This window comes from Macrotis lagotis, chromosome 7 (genome assembly GCF_037893015.1).
Source record: "Macrotis lagotis isolate mMagLag1 chromosome 7, bilby.v1.9.chrom.fasta, whole genome shotgun sequence".
In the NCBI taxonomy this organism is placed as follows: domain Eukaryota; kingdom Metazoa; phylum Chordata; class Mammalia; order Peramelemorphia; family Peramelidae; genus Macrotis; species Macrotis lagotis.
Window position 1 is genome coordinate 200961073 of NC_133664.1, and position 20028 is coordinate 200981100.

The 20028-nt window shown below is 36.9% G+C and overlaps 1 protein-coding gene and 1 pseudogene across 4 annotated transcripts in view; one reads left to right on the top strand and one right to left on the bottom strand.

Annotated features, from left to right (window-relative positions):
- Window positions 1-20028, top strand: part of NCAPD2 (non-SMC condensin I complex subunit D2) — a 43357-nt gene that overhangs the window by 17980 nt on the left and 5349 nt on the right. For all 4 annotated transcript variants that reach the window (XM_074194444.1, XM_074194446.1, XM_074194445.1 and 1 more), the window contains 15 exons: window positions 2818-3015; window positions 3383-3517; window positions 3614-3701; window positions 3784-3964; window positions 11533-11657; window positions 11900-12133; window positions 12432-12606; window positions 13137-13221; window positions 16466-16599; window positions 16860-16992; window positions 17078-17162; window positions 17241-17402; window positions 17758-17930; window positions 18528-18639; window positions 19860-19983. In XM_074194444.1, coding sequence (XP_074050545.1) covers window positions 2818-3015; window positions 3383-3517; window positions 3614-3701; window positions 3784-3964; window positions 11533-11657; window positions 11900-12133; window positions 12432-12606; window positions 13137-13221; window positions 16466-16599; window positions 16860-16992; window positions 17078-17162; window positions 17241-17402; window positions 17758-17930; window positions 18528-18639; window positions 19860-19983 — 2144 coding nt within the window. The remainder of the gene's footprint in view (window positions 1-2817; window positions 3016-3382; window positions 3518-3613; window positions 3702-3783; window positions 3965-11532; window positions 11658-11899; window positions 12134-12431; window positions 12607-13136; window positions 13222-16465; window positions 16600-16859; window positions 16993-17077; window positions 17163-17240; window positions 17403-17757; window positions 17931-18527; window positions 18640-19859; window positions 19984-20028) is intronic.
- On the bottom strand, window positions 8774-9447 carry LOC141493294 (adenylate kinase isoenzyme 6 pseudogene; annotated as a pseudogene).

The following is a 20028-nucleotide window of genomic DNA, read 5'->3' on the forward strand; positions in this document are numbered from 1 at the left end:
AGAAAAGTGTTTTGTAATTGTGTTCATATCGCTCCTGTTTTCGTCTTGGTAGGTAAACTCCTAAGTATTTTGTTTTGTTTTGTTTTTTACAAGGCTATGGGGTTAAGTGGCTTGTCCAAGGCCACACAGCTAGGTAATTATTAAGTGTCTGAGGTCAGATTTGAACTCAGGTACCCCTGACCCCAGGGCTGGTGCTCAATCCACTATGCCACCTAGCCACCCCCTAAGTATTTTATTTTAAATGGAATTTCTCTTTTTTACCTCTTCTGATGAATTTTATTGATGATATATGGAAATGTTGATAATTTATGTGGATTTATTTTATATCTCTAACTTTGCCAAAGCTGTTAATTATTTCAACTAGTTTTTAAGTTGATTCTCTGGACTTTTCTCATCATCTACAAAGAATGCTTATTCTTTAAATTTCTTTTTTTTTTTATTGCTATAGCTAACATTTTTAGTATAACATTGAAAAATAATGGTGATAATGGGCATCCTTGCTTTATGCCTATCTTTTAGAAAAACTTCTAGTTTATGCCCATTTCAGAGAATACTTGCTTTTGATTTTAGATAAATACTACTTGTCATTTTAAAGAAAACTCCCTTTATGCCTGTATTTTCTAGAGTTTTTTCTTTTTTTTCTAGAGTTTTTTTTATTTGTTTAGATTTTTGCAAGGCAAATAGGGTTAGGTGGCTTGCCCAAGGCCACACAGCTAGGTAATTATTAAGTGTCTGAGACCTGATTTGAACCCAGGTACTCCCGACTCCAGGGCCGGTGCTTTATCCACTGCGCCACCTAGCTGCCCCTTCCTAGAGTTTTTAATAGGAATTAGTGTTGTATTTTGCTAAAAGCTTCCTGCATCTGTTCAAGTAATCATGATTTTTGTGGTTTTATTATTAATATGCTCAGTCATACTCATAGTTTTCCATTTAATCAGTACTACATTCCAGGTATAAATCTAATTTCGCAATGTATTGTGTGTGATATATTCCTGTGATTTGTTTAAATAGTATTTTATTTAAAATACTTTAAAATTTTTACATTAATACATATTAGAGAATTTTTTTTTAGGTTTTTGCAAGGCAAACAGGGTTAAGTGACTTGCCCAAGGCCACACAGCTAGGTAATTATTAAGTGTCTGAGACCGGATTTGAACCCAGGTACTCCTGACTCCAAGGCTGGTGCTTTATCCACTACGCCACCTAGCCACCCCAATGCCACCTAGCCGCCCCCACATTAGAGAAATTGATCTCGAATGTTCTTTCTGTTTTCACTCTTCCTAGTTTCAGTATCAGTACCATATTCATGTCACAAAAGGAATCTGATGGATTCTTTCTGCTCTTTTTCTCAATTAATTTATATAAAATTGGAATTAATCGTTCTTTAAATGTTTAGTTGAATTCACTTGTGTATCCATCTACTCTTAGGTAAATATCTATTTTACTTAGGTTGTCTGATTTGTTGGTTTCATAATTTTGCAAAATAACTCCTAATAATTGCCTTAATTTCCTCTTTATTGGTAATGAGTTCACTCTTCATTTTTGATACTGGTTGTTTGATTTTCTTGTTTAAAAAAGAATCAAATTAATCAGTGGTTTATCTTTTTGGCTCCCCCCCCCATAAAAACAGCTCCTAATTTTATTAGTTCAATGGTTTTTGTACTTTTGGATTTATTAATCTCTCCTTTGATTTTCAAGATTTCTAATTTGGTATTTAATTGAAGACTTCTAATTTGTTCTCTTAATTTTGTTAATTGCATACCCAATTCATTGATCTGTTCTTTTTGCTGTTTAGTATTGTTAAATCATTTAGAGATATAAATTTTCCCCTAAGTACCACTTTGGCTGCATCCTACAAACTTTGGTATGCCTCATTGCTGTAATTCTTTTTTATGAAATTCTTGATTGTTTCTATTTGTTCTTTGGCCCATTCATTCTTTTTGGTTTTTTGGGTTTTTTTGCAAAGCAATGGGGTCCCTCCTGGATATAGTCTGCTAGACTGCATTCCTTTCTTTTCCTAATCTTCTAAGTTATCTTGAGCTGAATATTGCTTCTCATTCATTCTTTTGTTGGTTTTGCTGCTCTAGAATTCATTTTGAAGCACTTTTAAGTTCTTTGGAGGGGAATTTGCAAAAAGTCAGGTGTGACTGCCATTTTGGCTCCACCTCTTCATTTTCATTTTCTAAAATTGGATTGTTTAAAATCTCTATTTCATGTATTGTTAATTTGGATCTCAGAAAAAAATAACAAAGATTATTGCTTTTTTTAATATATGTGTTGTATACAAAGTATAATAATTTTCAGCCACGTTTTGTTTTGATTAATTATTTTCAGGGTTCTTTGGTTTGGTTTGTGCTATTTTTTTTAGGCTCTTGTTCCTATACTTGACTTGATTTCCAAAAGTCTTAGTGTAGAAGTAAACTGTAATAGATTAAGGTTGTCCTACCCTCACTTCCACTGAAAGCACTCTCTATATATCATGTTCTACCTTTTATACTTCTTAAAACTTTATTAAGACTTTTGGAAGGGGCAGCTCAGTGGCACAGTGGATAGAGCACTGGCCCTGGAGTCAGGAGGACCTGAGTTCAAATTTGGCCTCAGACACTTAAAAATTGCCTAGCTGTGTGACTTTGGGCAAGTCACTTAACCCCATTGCCTTGCCAAAAAAAAGACTTTAGGGAAACCCTGTATTAGAATGGTTATATATTTAATGGAAGTTAAAATAATTTATCAATAAAAATTGTTTTAAGTCAGTTATTGCTCCTCTCTGCCTCAGCTTTGCTTTGAGGCCCTTAATGTACATTTCTCTCTTAATAGAACTATATGATGCGCAATGCAGTTCTTGCAGCTATGACAGAAATGGTACTACAAGTGCTGAATGGGGATCAGCTGGAAGAGGCAGCCCGGGGCACTCGGGATCAATTCTTGGACACCTTGCAAGCCCATGGTCACGATGTTAACTCTTTTGTGCGGAGCCGTGTATTGCAACTTTTTACTCGAATAGTCCAGCAGAAGGTGAGGCCCCTGTATTGCAATGGGCTCCTCTAGACTATATCTGATTATCAAGTCTGAAGGAGGTGTTCAGATTGTAAAACTTATATATCCACTCCATTGGAGAGCTAAGAGGTCCTCACATGTCTTCTTATTAAGTTAGGATGATAGTCATAAAGGTCATCCTTAATCTTTATTTCAAAGCAACACTTAAGGACATTATTGATCTTCTTCACCAACCAAGAACAGCACCTCCCTTAGCAATCTTATATTAATTTCTTGGTACTCCTAGAAATAAAAGAGTGACCAATCAAGTAAAAAAGATCAGGTATTCTATGTTTTAGATAGGTATTGGGCTTTATGATTGACACTTGCCTTGTTCTTCATGTAGGCTCTTCCCTTAACACGCTTCCAGGCAGTGGTGACCCTTGCTGTGGGCCGTCTAGTTGACAAATCAGTGTTAGTGAGTAAAAATGCTATCCAACTGCTGGCCACATTCTTAGCCAACAACCCTTATTCGTGTAAGGTAAGCAGCCTTCCTGCCTAGGAGAAAAAGATTAGAAAGATGAGAATTGGAATCAGATGCCCTTACTAACTCCTGACATCCATTCTGTTTCCATAGCTAAGTGATGCTGACCTATCCCAACCTCTTCAAAGGGAGGCTCAGAAGTTGCAGGAAATGAGAGCCAAGCGGCAAGCTACAGCTCCCAGTGAGCTCTAACCCAGATAACCCTTTCATTACACCAGTATGAAGCAGGCTAGCAACCAAATTAAATAAGTCTTCTTCCTTAGGTGTGGCACCAGATCTTGAAGAGGAGTGGGAAGCCATGTTGCCAGAGCTTCAGTCCACCTTGCAGCAAATCCTGAAACTGCCCGAAGGAGATGGAAAGGAAGGAGAAAACCTGGGTGATACAGAGACAGCGGAGGAAACAGCAAAGCGTATCCAGCAACTCCTGGTCAAGGCCAGTTATAAGTAAGTAGGAGAGGATAACATCTGCTATTGATTTGTTTGATGAGGTTTGAGCAGAAACGGAACTTATAATTGATTCTAGGTGCTTTCATTATGATCCAGTGACCTGAATCTGAAAGGTAGGTACTTATTGCCTTTAGTAAACATATTTTTGTCTGGGATTGAGATAAATTTTTTTTGTACTTTTCTCTTTAATAGTTAAAATAAATTCAAACATATTAAATTTAAAGATAATCAAATTTTAAAAAGTCTTTAGGGAATCAGTTGTAGTTAGGTACCTTCTAACTATAATTTTACTGATATCTTCACTTGACTTTTCTATCCCTTCAAACTTTTGTCACCTCTTTTTCTTTCTTTCTTCCCTTTTGAAGCCAAATTTGAAGGGAAATGGTGTATAATAGTCCTTATTATCCACATTAAACTCCTTGCTGTCTGATATTTGTCTTCATTATTTGACCAAAACATTCTCTACCAGGAGACATCTTATTACTAAATCCACTGGAGTTTTCCTCATCCTGCTTGAATTTTATGAAAAGCCTTTTGACTATTTCCTCCCCTTTTTTGACATCCCCTCTTCTCTTGGTTTCTATGACATTTGCATTCTTGTGGTTCTCCTACCTCTCTCCTACCTCCTTTTCGATCTCTTTATTGTATTTATCTGTTTTCCCTTAGGTTTGGGGCCTTGAGCTTTCATTTGGTGATTTGATACACTCCCTTGCCTTTAGTTATGGACTCAATGCAGAGGGATCACAAATCTGTCTCTACATCTTATTAACGTTCCTCTTGAACTCCAGGCTCATGTCTTTCAACTGCTAAATATGTTAACTATATCCTGCCAGCATCTCAAATGTATCATATCTCAAACTGATCTACTTATTCCCACAGAAAAACCTACCTTTTCCTCAACTCATGTGGCAGTCCCATCATCCCATTCACTGGCTCAGAATCTCAGAGTATCTTTGTCTTTTTCCTCTCCCTTAACCCCATGTTCAATTTATTGCCAGGTTCTCTTGCTTTTTACTTTGGCAGTATTACATCTTCCTCCTCTTTTCCTCTCCCACTAGAGTCACCTTATGTTTGACCCTTATTATCCTTTTCCCTCGGCTCATGTAATATCTTCCTCAGTGGTTTTCCAGTTTATCCGTGCTCCAATTTCCTGCCCTGTGACCCTGGAAATATTAATGTATCAGTTTAATAATATCACTATTAAAATGCCTTTAGTAGGGGCGTCTAGGTGGTGAAGTAGATAAAGCACCGGCCCTGGAGTCAGGAGTACCTGGGTTCAAATCCAGGCTCAGACACTTAATAATTACCTAGCCCTGTTGGCTTTGGGTGAGCCACTTAATCCCATTTGCCTTGCAAAAACCTAAAAAAAAAACCCAATAAAATGCCTTTAGTTGCTACCTAGCAAATGAGATAACATCTTTTTTTTAAGGCAATGGGGTTAAGTGACTCGCCCAAGGTCACACAGCTAGGTAAATATTAAGTGTCTAAGGCTAGATTTGAACCCAGGTTCTCCTGACTCCAGGGCTGGTACTCTATCCATTGCACCACCTAACTGCCCCCAAGATAACATCTTCATACTGGCTTTCAAACTATCCACTCTGCTAAACTAGCTACCCTTAACATATTTATGTGCTAATGTCCCCCACCTAATCTTCTAGCCAAGTTGCTCTTCATCTATAGTATCTGTCTTGTCCCCATACCATTTTTTCCCCCATCGGTTGCCACATCTCTTCTTTTCCTGTCCCACCCCAGTTTTTATACTTTGAAGTTTCTCCATGCCATTTTCTGCTCCTTGAAGGTTTTTTAAATGCCCTGTCCCAATTCTCTCCAGGTGAAAGTGAACTCTATCTCTTTAAATCTCATAGTACTTTTTCCTGGACCACTCCTTTGAACTTGTCCCACACATCTCATTTAAGCTAATCCATCTGCCTTATGAGCATATTCCTTCCTACTTCCTCCAGGACTGTGCCAAAGCCATCACCACTGTTCTTTTTTTTTTCTTCTTAATTAAAATGGAGCAAATCAAGGGCAATTTAATCAGTATTTCTTAATTTCCTTCTACATTTAGTACTGCAGACTAGGCATTGGGGAAACAGACAAAAATGAAACAGTTTCTGCCCTCAAGTGACTTAAATTCTATTGAAGTGACACCCACAAATGCAGGTAAAGAAATGGAAGGCACTCTGAAAAGAGAGGGAACACTGACCGTGGCTGAGGGAGTATCCTACCTCACACAAAGTGAAATCTGAACCAAGCCTGAAAGAAAAAGAACAATCTTGGGAAGGAGAGAAGCATCATAGACATAAGGGATAGTTCTGTATTGTGCACATGGAGAGGACATGACCAATTTAGGGATGGGTATAAAAGTTCAGTTGAGCTTGAGGATGGAATGTGTAAAGGGATGTTATATGATCTGTCACTCATCAATGCAAAAGTTCCCTGGAACAATGCAGACTGTAATTCATGTATGCCTACCAATCCTCTGACTCTAGTCTATATTTTTCCAAATGTCTGTCACAATATCCACTGAATGTGCTGGAGAGATTTGTTGCTTTCAGCATCCAAAGGGTGTCTACCTGAGGAGTACTTTGACCCTATCCCTGTTATCCCTCACTTGGTCTCAAAAAAAAAAATAGCACATCCTCTCTTATTGTCATACAATGATGATGCCCTTAATTCCTGTCCTGTCCTATTCCGTTATCTTTACACTCAACTTGTTGCTCTCCATTGCCTTCTTTATGACACTCATCGTTAGTTCTTCAGAGGCAGTGGTGTTCTATATCTCATTGCTATATATCAGTACTTTTAGGGACAGCAAGGTGGTGTGGTAGATAGATCAATGGCACTGGAGGCAGGAGGACCTGAGTTCAAATGTGGCCAAAGATACTTAATAATGACCTAGCTGTGTGACCTTGGGCAAGTCACTTAACCTCATTGCCTTGTCCAAAAAAAACCCAGTATTTTTATCATTAAAAATGGGTTTTTGCTTTCATGGGAAGCTTTAAGTCAGTAAAAGTGTTTTATTAAAAAGTCACCTAAATGTAATACAAGCTATTCTCATTCTTTTCCTCAACCCTGGGCCTAGATAATTATCCTTCATATTTTATCTAGACTCTAGGACTATTTAAATGTATATTGAAATCTAAGTAATAAACCTTCTTTATCCATTTGGTCTTTTCTGTGTGGATGAATAGGCCAAACTCCTATGAATGATTATAGATCTCTTCCAGGAAGCATCAAAGGGTATGCAGTTTTATAGCTTTTGGGGCATAACAAATTATTCTCCAGAATGGTTGAACTGTTTCAAAACTCCTGTTCAATTATTCTTTACATTATTCTAGTTATTGTATATATTGTTTTCCTGGTTCTGCTTTTTGATTTTTATATTATTAGTTCATAAAACTATTTCATTCATGTACCAAAATATGTTTAGCTATTTCCCCTGTGATGAACATTTACTTAATTTCCATTTCTTTTTTTACTACCAAAGTTACTCTAAATATTCTGGAAAATGTGGTACCTTTCTTTCTGTCTTTGACCTTTTTTGGGATATATGCTTAGTATTGGAGCCTGTAGGTCATTACTTTCTTAGCATAGTTCCAGATTGTTTTCTAGTTTACTTGAATCAATTCACAGTACTACAAACAATATATTAAATGCGCCTATTATTCCACAATTCCTTCTACAAACGTTGATTATTCATTTCTTTTTTCATCTCTACTGATTTTCTTTGTATAAAGTCAAAACTCAAGCGTTCTTTTAATTTACATTTCTTTCATTATTAGTGGTTTGGATTATTATTTTTATGAAAAATTTTATTTTAAATATTTTGTTTTTCAATTATATACAATAGTAGTTTCTACCTATCATGTTTTGGTAAGGTTTTGAATTTTACACATCCCCCCCTCCCACTGTCCCTTCTTCCCTCCCCCCCCAGAAGTCATTTTGATAATCTTTGCATTGTTTCCATGCTATACATAGATTGAAATTGAATGTGTTGAGAGAGAAACCATATCTTTAAGGAGAAAATAAAATATTAGACTAGAAAAATTATGTGGTACATAAGAAACATTTTTTTAAAAAATTGAAGGTAATAGACTTTGGTCTTTGTATAAATTCAGCAGATTTTTCTCTGAATACAAATGGTATTCTACATCACAGGTACTCAGATTGTTCCTGATTATTACATTGATGAAATGAGCAAGTCCATTAAGCTTGATCATCACCCCCCATGTTCCTGTTAGGGTGTACAGTGTTCTTCTGACTCTGCTCCTCTTGCCCCACATCAGTCCATGTAAGTCTTTCCAGGCTTCTCTTAAACTGGATCTCTTTTTAAAGAAGAATAGAAAAATAAAAATAGACACTTTACCACAGAAATCTTTCCTGTACTGGGTATTTATTGAAATTTAAACATGATAGCACTTCTCTTGACAGCTGACAACCTACAATTTTCTTTTTTTTCTTTTTAAAGCCTCATCATTTACTTTGTGACTATCCTAATTTATAACCAACTCCAAGATTTAAAAAACAACATTCACCACTAATAGAACACTTAAAGTAATGTTGATAGCTTTATCCTTAAGCTCTTTTATTTACAAAGTCAGCAGTTCTTCCTAGTCTTCATTTTTCTTTTTCATGTCAATTATTAGATTTCCATCTAATTTCTCAAATTTGCTTACTCTTTAGCAGGTAACCAAAATAAATGAGAATGTTGAATATATATAAACTTTAAAAATCCTTAATATCTTCTTCGTTTATTTGGGGGTCTCTCAGTTTTCTCATGGAGAAAAAAAAAATTACTCATAACTCAACCTTATATATTATCCACCTGCCACTTGTACAACACAGTTCTGGATAGTAAAATTTGGTGTATGTTGTCTTAATTCCTATTGCATAAGGAGGAAGAAGTCATCAAGAAAATAATTTGTAGAACACCTTGAAAATCCATGCTTTGCCTTCAAAGTTCAATTATTATCTTTCATCCACTGTTCAATCCATTTCATTATCTGATCTAAATTACTCTCTAGTTCTTCTGATACATTGCTTGGAAGCTCGTGCACTATTTCTTGCTTGTAGGAGGCCATGGCTTCTTCATAAAGAATTTGGAAAATTTCACACTGTATATTGTCCTGTAGTTTCTTTACACTGTATCCCCTCTTTTCAAGTCTTGAATATAACACAGAATTATCTGTTTGAAGCACAAAAACTATATGAAACCATCATTCAGGAAAGAAGTCACAGCCATGGTAATCAACAATAATTCCACCTTCCGTCATTTTATTTTCTAACTCATCAACTACTCTGTCTTCATCCAAAATAGGATGTTCGTATTCTTCATCAAAGCCATCATATAACTGTCCTTCTTGTGCTAAGTCGCCCACATTAATGTATGTCAGTGCTGTTCTTGATGCAAGTTCTTTTTCTAGTGTGGTCTTTCCAACCCCTGGTGTACCCGTGAGCAGGATGTTGGGCAGCCTCATGGCGGCCACGGCCTGACTCCGCCCCAGTGCCAGCCCTCCACGAGGGAGCCGCAGGCAGGGCCCAGCCTACAATTTTCATAAACACTTTTAAAACAGATTTAAGAGGGGCGGCTAGGTGGCGCAGTGGATAAAGCACTGGCCCCTGGAGTCAGGAGTACCCAGGTTCAAATCCGACCTCAGACACTTAATAATTATCTAGCTGTGTGGCCTTGGGCAAGCCACTTAACCCCATTTACCTTGCAAAATCCTAAAAAAACAGATTTAAGGTAGTTTTTTGCAAAAGGATTAGATTTTTGGAACTAGCCCTAGATTGCTTTGTGTTTGATTTGAATTCCTGGAAAATTTGACGGAAATTTTTATCTATTGAAAATATGGTTGAGAAAATTAGAAGTTAGTATGGAAGAAACTTAGAAAAGATCAACACCCTATACCAAGATAAAATCCAAATGGATACAGGATTTAGACATAAAAAACATTATTATGAGCAAACTAAAAGATCAAGGAGTAGTTTACCTGTCAGATCTATGGAAAGGGAAGCAGTTTATGACCAAGGAAAAGATGGAGAACATCATTAAAAGCAAACTAGATAATTTTGATTACATTAAATTAAAAAGCTTTTGCACAGATAGAACCACTGTAACCAAGAGTAAAAGAAATGTCAATTGGGAAACAATTTTTACAACTAGTATTTCTGAAAAAGGACTCATTTCTAAAATATAAAGAGAATTGAGTCAAATTTTCAAAAAAAAAAAGCCATTCCCCAGTTGACAAATGATCAAAGGATATGCAAAGGCAATTTACAGATGAAGAAATCAAAGCAATCCATAGTCATGTGAAAAATTGCTCTAAATCATTACTTATTAGAGAAATCCAAATTAAAACATCTCTGACATACAACCACATACCTCTCAGACTGGCCAATATGACCAGAAAGGACAGTGATCAATGTTGGAAGGGATGTGGAAAATACATTGCTGCGAAGTCATCCAGCCTTTCTGGAGAGAAATTTGGAATTATGTCCAAAGGGCAACAAAAATGTGCATATTCTTTGATCCAGCAATACCACTACTGATCTATAACCTGAAGAGATTATGAAAAAGGTTAAAAACATCACTTGTACAAAAATATTCATAGCACCTCTGTTTGTGGTGGCAAAGAATTGGAAATTAAGTGAATGTCCTTCAGCTGGGGAATGGCTTAACAAACTGTGGTATATATGTATGTCATGGAACACTATTGTTCTATTAGAAACCAGGAGGGATGGGAATTCAGGGAAGCCTGGAGAGATTTTCATGAAATGATGCTGAGTGAGATGAGCAGAACCAGAAAAACATTGTACACCCTAATAGCAACAAGGGGGTAATAATCAACCTTGATAGACTTAATCATTCCATCAGCACAACAATTAGGGACAATTTTAAGGTATCTGCGATGGAGAATACCATCTGTACCAAGAGAAAAAATTGTGGAGTTTAAACAAAGACCAAAGACTATTACCTTTAACTTAGAAAAAACTTATCCTTTTATGTAATTTTGCTATCTCTTATACTTTATTTTTCTTCCTTAAGGATATGATTTCTCTCTCATCACATTCAACTTAGATGAATTTATACCATGGGAACAATGTAAAGACTAACAGAGTCTGGGACAGCTAGGTGGCGCTGTGGTTAGAGCACCGGCCCTGGAGTCAGGAGTACCTGAGTTCCAATCCGGCCTCAGACACTTAATAATTACCTAGCTGTGTGGCCTTGGGCAAGCCACTTAACCCTATTGCCTTGCAAAAACTTAAAAAAAAAAGACGAACAGACTGCCTTCTGTGGGAGTGGGGGGAGGGAAGCAAGATTAGGGAAAAATTGTAAAGCTCAAAATAAATAAAATATTTCTTGAATAACAAAAAAAAGAAAATATAACAAGAGGTTATGTCGAAGCAAATAGTAGTATCCCTGTTTTGGGGGGCAACAACATTACATATTTGTTGAAACTGGGACTGTCTCTTGAGGAAAGCTATAATGAGATTGAATCAGTCTAAAGGGAACAGTTTGGTACTTTACTCTTCAATTTTGCTGACTAAATGGGTTCTTACAGGCATGCCATCACTCTTACCCAAGAAGCTGTACACCGCTTCCAGGAAGAAGCACCTTTTCATCATATGAATCAAGAAGAATCAGAAGAGACTAGAATCCTGAATCTACTTAGAAGCATCTTCAAAGGTAATACTCTTTTTCGCCTTCCCACTTAGCATTAGTAACAGTAGTCTTAAGAACCTATGTGAAGTCTTCAGTCCTTAATCCTTTAAGGATTTAAAGATTCACTCTGCCACATGGTTTTATTTTGTGGGGGAAGGTTGTCCAATTACAGTACAAATGAATAAAAAGGGGAAAGACCTAAAGATGTTTGCCTGGCTTTCATAACCATTCATTTCACTACCAATAAAAAATATGCACAATTCCAGGCCCCACAAGTTCCACTCAGGACAAGAATCTACAGGTTTCTCCAGATGAAACAGCCTCTGTGGAAGCTGTATCTGAGGGTAGACATGGGATGGTAGAGAACAACAGTGACAAGGAAGAATTAGTGAAGCAAGAGATGCTAGTACAGTATCTGCAGGATGCCTACAACTTTTCTTTGCAAGTCACTGAAGCCATTGGTATCATCAGCAAAATGATGTATGAAAACACCACTTCTGGTATGCTGGGGCCCCTCTGGGAAAAGGGCTAAAATTCCTGGGTTTAAAGTTTGAAGCAGCCATCCTTTCAGTATTTCATAGATAGTTTATTTAAGGATAAAGATTTTGTCTCATTAGGTTGACTAACTTGTAACATCCCTACATGAACTGACTACAGACAAATTTTATTTGCAATATCTTATAGAGTGGGAATTGTATTGTGGGAAAATTTCTATCCATAGAACTATGCAACAGGTCAGAAAGAACAGCTCCTTCGAAATTTGTTGAGCAGGAATGACTACTTTATCTATCTCCTCAGTGGTACAAGAGGTGATTGAGTTCTTCGTAACGGTCTACCAGTTTGGAGTACCACAGGCACTGTTGGGGGTACGTCGAATGCTACCCCTTGTGTGGTCCAAGGAACCTGGTGTTAGGGAAGCTGTGCTCAATGCCTACCGCCAGCTCTACCTCCACCCCAAAGGAGATTCTGCCAGGTATTTAAATCCCTCTCCATAGCTGTCCCCTTTTTTTTTAAAGTAGGTATTTTACTTTTTGTTGTTGTTGTTTTTGTTTTTGTTTTTGTTTTTGGCAAGGTGATGGGGTTATGTGAGTTGCCCAAAGTCATACACTCTGAGGTCGAATTTGAACTCCTAACTCCAGGGCCAGTGTTCTATCCACTGCACCACCTAGCTTCCCCATCTATCCCCCCTTAACTGATTTTTATAAGGTCAGGTTATTTTGGTGGGGATTTTCTAGTCAATCAGTTGTGATGAGGAAACCCTTCTAGAAGAAGCAATTCAGGGCTATAGATTATAAGAAAAATAGACTTCCCAGAAATGCCATCTGACAATGATGTTAGTTTACCACTCTTCATAGCCAGAAACCCCACTAATCAGGCCATAACCCAGGTTGTTCAGTCTCTTTAGGAATCCCTACTTTTCTGGAAAATAGCTAAAAATGAAGGAATTGTAAATGAACTATTAATTTTTTAATTAAATTAATTTGCTTACTGCTGATCTCACAGAGCCAAGGCTCAGGCTTTGATTCAAAACCTCTCTCTGCTCCTGGTGGATGCCTCAGTTGGGACAATTCAGTGTCTGGAAGAAATTGTAAGTATCTTCATATTTTGTCCTATATTCAAACATTTATTCAATTATTTAGTGAAATTCTACTTTGTGCAGGGTACTACTTAGGTAGGATAAGGAATGCAAAAGAAATACATTTTTCTTTTAAATCCCCTTGGGCGCAGCTAGGTGGCTCAGCAGATAGAGCACCAGCCCTAGAGTCAGGAGGGCCTGAGTTTAAATATGGCCTCAGACAATAATTACCTAGCCATGTGACCTTGGGCAAATCACGTAACTCCAATGCCTTGCAAAAACTAAAAAATAAATAAATAAATCCCCTTCAAAAAAAGAGTAAAAGAGTTTACAATCCACCTGTAAAGACAAAATATACATGAAACATTTAAATAGAATTAAAAGATGCTATGTTTTGTGACAGAAGGAGTAATATAGGCAGTAACATCTATGAGAAGGAATTTAAAGAAGAGATATTAATATGGTTTGAAATAGTTATGAAAAATTTAATAGAAGACACAGGATTTGATCTGTGATTTGAAGAATGAGTTTTATTTCAGCTCAGAACAGAGATCCAGAGGTAGAGAATGGTATATTTGGAAGATAGTAAGGGAATTGACCCAGTCTGACTACAGTGGAATGAGTGAAAGATATAATTGAGGACTTTGAATGTGACACCCAGTTTATTCCTATTTTTCCCCTGTAAATCAGGGCTTCCAAAACTGATGTAAAGCATTGTTACCCTAAAATTTTGAGATTACCAAGATGACTGAAACTGAGGAAATGCTTCACTATCCTTGCCCCACTGGGAATCCCTGTAAATTGGGAGGGGAAGTAGCAATAGATGGCTTAGAAATCTACCAAGAAAGGTTCTAAGGTCAGCTGGCATAGCTATACTCCATTGTAAACCTTATAAAAACAGGAACTGTCATAGTTAATTATTACTGCAGGCAGTGAGAAATCTGTGAACATTTTTGAAGGAGATAACTAGAATCATAGAAGGCTAGCATTCATGAAAGAGACATTTGCTATCTAATTCTCCCACTTGGCAATTGATGAATCAGGTAAGTGCTTTATTAAATCCCATTTTACACCAACAAAAATATCAATAATCATGAAAATTGTTAACATTTATATAAAAAAAAATACCTGTAGATTATCTTCTACTTTTTTGAAATATCAAATGCCTAATTGTAATATTGCCCAAAGGGTATGCTGTTTTTCTGTGTGCAGTTTGGAGTAAAACGCCAACATGGTTGAAATGATACATTAGTGTACTTCATGTTCTGGTAGAAATTAGATATAGATTTACATTTTACATCACATAATACAGTAAATTCCAAATGGATCTGTGTTTTAAATAGAAAAGATCCCATCATAAAATAATTACAGGAGAAGTAAAGGAGAGAGATGTTGTACCACTATGACTAGAGAACAAATTCTTAAAAGTGTATAAAAGTAGTCATCTTTACTTAAGGAAAATTAAGCTGACAGGTATGTAGGGTAGATTGTAGAGAGATCAGAAATTGGAGGCAGGTAGACTGGTGCAATAATACCTGGATGAGATGATTGGTATTTGGGCCAATATTCTGACTATGGGGATGGAAAGAATGGTAGATATTTCAATCAGAAGGAAGATAAGGTAAATAACTAAAAAAGAAAGAGTCAAAAATGACTCCAAGGTTTTGCATCTGTATGAAACATCAGGAGAAGAGGGATCAGAAATTGCTTGGCTTGCACTGGAGTCTGAACACAGACTGAAATACATTTTTTTCCTCTCTATTCTTGAGGTTTCTCATCTTCTTGGTGGGGAGGGGGATTAGGTTTACTCTTATGTTAACTCTTATAACATTCAATTTCCTTCAATGTATAGCATGGAAACAATGTAAAAGACTATCAGACAGCCTTCTATGGGGGGGAAGGGAGGGGAGAAAAAAATTATAAAATTCAAAACTTTATAAAAAATGATAGATACATATTCATTGTATATAATTGGAAAACAAATAAAATGTAAAAAAAAAAAAAAGAATTGTTTGGCTTGGTCCCCAAGAGCAGAGCTAAGAATACGTGGAAGTTGCAAAGAGATGGATTTAGGCTTATATATAAGGAACAACCTACTATTTAAAACTATTCAGATGTGGAATGGATTATTTTGAAAAGTAGCAGATTCACCCTCTTGTAATATCTTGAGACAAATTCTAGGTTAACTGGTTATGTGAAATATTGTATAAGTCTTATTTGGATTTGGTCTGGACTAAAACTGTTCTTGAGGTTCCTTCTAGCTTTTAGATTTTGTGATTCTTTGAATTAAGAAAATAAAAAACGAAGGTGAAGAGAAGTTCAGTTTTAGACACGCTGTCCCTTCATATTTAACAAGGTACCTAATGATAAAAGTCAAAAATAATCATGTTGTAGAAACTATGAGGACACTGAAGTTGTTTGAGAAAAAGCACTAAAGTATTAATGCCCAATGATCTAATGTTGGGCAAAGGTACACACACACACACACACACACACACACACACACACACATATCTATATATGTGTGTGTATATGTATGTATATATGCATACATATATGCATGTATATATGTATGTGTGTCTTATGAATACAGTGAATTCAGAAATATGTTAAGACATGAATTGATACAGAGTGAAGGAAGCAGAAAAAATACTATATATACTATAATATAGTACTTAAAATTAAGTTCTAATTAAAATTAATGTTAGTCAAGAAGACTAGGGGAGGAACTTTTTATTTCTTACAAAGGAGAATTAAATGGGTCAATATGTTGAAAATGACATGTAAGAATGAAAGGTACTATAAAACATTTTAAAATTCTTTATAAAAAAAATTTTCCAAAAAGTTATCCTAGTAGAAATGTCCATGTTGAACAGGACTTGAGGCCCTGGGAGTTATCTGATGGAGTTATTAATTCAAAGTGTGAACAGTTGATATGTTCCTATGTATTTCCTAGGAAAAACAGAGCACCTGCCCTTAGTGCCATTTTGCCTTTTTTGTTTTGTTTTTGTGGGGCTATAGGGTTAAGTGACTTGCCCAGGGTCACACAGCTAGTATCAAATGTCTGAAACCAGATTTGAATTCAGGTCCTCCTGACTCCAGGACTGGCGCTCTATTCTCTGTGCCATCTAGCTGCCCCAACTGCCTTGCTTTTGAAACTTTGTTCTTTTCCTCAAGTATTCAGAGAAATAATGGGAGAGGAAGGAACCTTCTTCCTTTTTTTTTTTTTAATCTCTTTATATTTTATTTTCTTCAGTTGTGTGAATTTGTGCAGAAAGGAGAACTGAAGCCAGCAGTAACTCAACTGCTATGGGAACGTGTTACTGAGAAGGTTTCCTGCTCTCCCCTGGAACGCTGCTCTTCTGTCATGCTACTTGGAATGATGGCAAAGTGAGACTCAGGGGACTTAGACAAAGAAGAAGCCAAGTCTGAAGAAAGCATTCTTTGCTTTCTTCCTTTGCCTTCTAGTAATAGCAAACTGAGTAATGTGTGTGATGCTGCCATAACTGTAAGGCTTGTGCCTAGATCATGCTTCCTGGTTCTTTGTGCTCATTGGACACTCCATTATACTTCCCATTTACCATTTAGTAGACATTTAGGATATATGTTTTGATTTAATTATCCTGAACCTCCATGTTTTTTCCCCCCAGAGGAAAGCCAGAAATTGTGGGCAGCAATCTGGACACACTAGTAAGTGTGGCACTAGAAGAAAAGGTAGAACAGGATTATCGACTGGCTCAGCAAGTATGCCAGGCCATCGCCAACATCTCTGACAGCCAAAAGGTGAGTGTAGGGTGGTTGTACATTGCCTGGGTTGGGTAGGAAAGATGATCTTGTGTCTTCAGAAATCACCCTCTTGTTTACATAGCCTGGCCTGGGCAAAAGCCACCCCCCATTTCGGCTGCCCCAAGACCACCGATTGTTTGAACGACTCCGGGAAATGGTGATTAAAGGTAAGTTGACAAGACAGAGCTATGCCAAGACAGGGGAAATGTCTTTAAGAAATAGATAACTCCTTAAATTTCTTTTAGGTTTTGTCCACCCTGACCCACTCTGGATCCCCTTCAAGGAGGTGGCAGTGACCCTTATCTACCAGCTAGCAGAAGGACCTGAGGTGATCTGTGCTCAAATATTACAAGGTTGTGGGAAGCAGACACTGGAGAGGATACAGGAGCCAACTGAGGAGGGCACTAGTAAGTGGGGAGAGTGCCTAGAAAGAGGGGATGCTTTAACAGGAAGATGACATGGGATGTTTAACTCTTTGGACTCTGCTTCTACCCTCCCTAGAGCACTAGCTGCCAAGGAGCAGAGAACTGAAACTTAGGATGGGAGATATGTGTGTGTGTGTGTGTGTGTGTGTGTGTGTGTGTGTGTGTGTGTGTATGTATATGCTTTGAGTATTTGTTTTTATAGACTTTTACGTTCATGTACATTCATAACCAAGTAGAGAACCCCACCTTTTCTAAATCAGAGTAGGACCAGAAATGAGAAATAAAGAAAACATTAGAAATCTGGGATGAAGGAACCTAAAGTGCAATTCTCTTGCAGAAGCAGCACCTACACTTCCCACCTTTCTGCTAATGAACCTGCTGTCTTTGGCTGGTGATGTGGCCCTCCAACAGCTGGTACACTTAGAACAGGCAGTGAGCAGTGAGCTTCGCCGACGCCGTGTCCTGCGGGAAGAGCAGGAGGAAACCAAGACCAAAGGGCAGAAGGAAAAGGTCAGATGAGCCATCTGAGCCCTTACCCCCCCAACTCCCAGATTCATTGTGTGGCTTCAGAACATATGTCTTTTCATTTGATACCTCAGTAGTCTTAACTATAAAATGGGGGGGGGGAGTGCATCTTTGCCTTTTTCCCATCACAAAGAATAGGGTGGTATATATAAATACCACAAATTGTATTACTGCCTTAAGGAAGGTGTGTTGTTGCTTTGTGTATGTGTATGTGTGTACGTATGTACATATACACCCATACACAGACATAAATGTATGTTGACCTTATTTAAGCTGAGATGTAACAATTTATACTCAAATTATTTGAAACATGAGTAACATTCTTTGCTTCCTGGGCCAAGTTACCTAATTTTTAACTTTATGTTTTCTCAATTGAAGGCTTATATTATTTGTCTTTTAGAAATAATCCTTGGGTAGAAGATAAAACCAGTATTTTGTTCCCAATTTTGCCTTTAATCCAGTGTGCAATGTTAATTCTCCTGAAGCAAACTACAAAGTAAAGTGAATAAAGGCTAGTATAAAAGTGTTTGAGGATTTCTTAACCAGTTCCAATAATTTGTGATTTCCTAATCTCTTTACTAGAATACCAGCAATGAGAGTACCATGGAGGAGGAGTTAGGCCTAGTAGGTGCCTCTGCTGATGACACAGAGGCAGAACTGATCCGAAGTATCTGCGAGATGGAGCTGTTGGATGGTAAATGAGGGTGAAGAATGATATCCCTCCATCCCAGGCAAATTTGCTTTTTTAAAAAGAAAATTATTTTTATTGTAAATTAAATAATGTCTTCAATAAGTACAAATAAATATAAATAAGGGGTGGAAGACAGAATAAAACTATAGAATTCAAATTATAAGTACTTAGATATAAATTCAAGGATTCATTAGGTGGTTGGTGTTAATATTTCCTTCACCAGCAGTTCACAAACCTTCCATGTTGCAGTAGAAAATCTGCATAAATTGCTATTGCTCATTCATCATCATTTGATCAGCCTCTTCAAATTTAGCTAGATTAGTCATTGGACAGACCAATGTCTGCATCTCTTAAGCAAAATCTTTCTAATTTGGATAAGACTTGGCTAGTTCTAGCCTTCACATATATCGTGTGTGTGTGTGTGTGTGTGTGTGTGTGTGTGTGTGTGTGTGTGTGTGGAGAGAGAGAGAGAGAACACCTGCTGTGCTCCAGAATAAGGCATCAGAAAAAGAATTTATTAGAAAAAATAGGATACAAACTTAAAATCATAACAATAATGATTTATTTGCTCTGCTTACAAAGATTTTGTTGCCACTCCTCTAATTCTGTCATCTTTACTTTGTATCACTTCCTATCTGCCCATATTTCTTTGTATTTTTTCCTATTTTTATAGTGCAATAGTATCTAACTACTTTGATACAACAGTATATATAAAAGATAAAGGGAAAAAAACCTTTATTAAGGTCTTTACAAATATAATCTCATTTGATCCTCACAACAGCCCTGGGAGGTGGTATTATACATATTTGCGATAATAATAATAAAATGATTTATTATAATTACTTTTTCTAAACAATTAGTTAATATGTTATGATCCTCATTTTACAATTGATAAAAATGAAGCAGAGAAAGGTTAAGTGACCTGCCAAGAGTCATTACCATTTACACTTATATTTGTCTCTGGTTGGATTTGAACCTGGGTCTTCCTAAAGCTCAGCTTTCTGTCTACTGCCTTATATATGGATGTCAATAAGTAGAGAGTATTTCTGATTTTTTTTTTGCTATTACAGATAAAGTAGCTATGTATGTTTTTTTGTGCACATTTTTTTCCTTTTAATAGCATCTTTTGACTATGATCCTCATAGTGAATTTGCAGAATCAAAGGTTGTTATTACCAAATGCCTTTCTCTAACCTGAAATTTGATCCCTTTCTCTCCCAACAGGCAGACAGTTACTCTCTGCTTTTGTGCCCCTTTTGCTCAAGATCTGTAATAATCCAGGTCTCTATAGTGACCCAACCCTCTCTACAGCCGCTTCACTAGCTCTTGGCAAGTTCTGCATGATCAGGTAGGCCATGGTTTAAGGCAAAACCTTTTAAAAGAGAATTGAGGG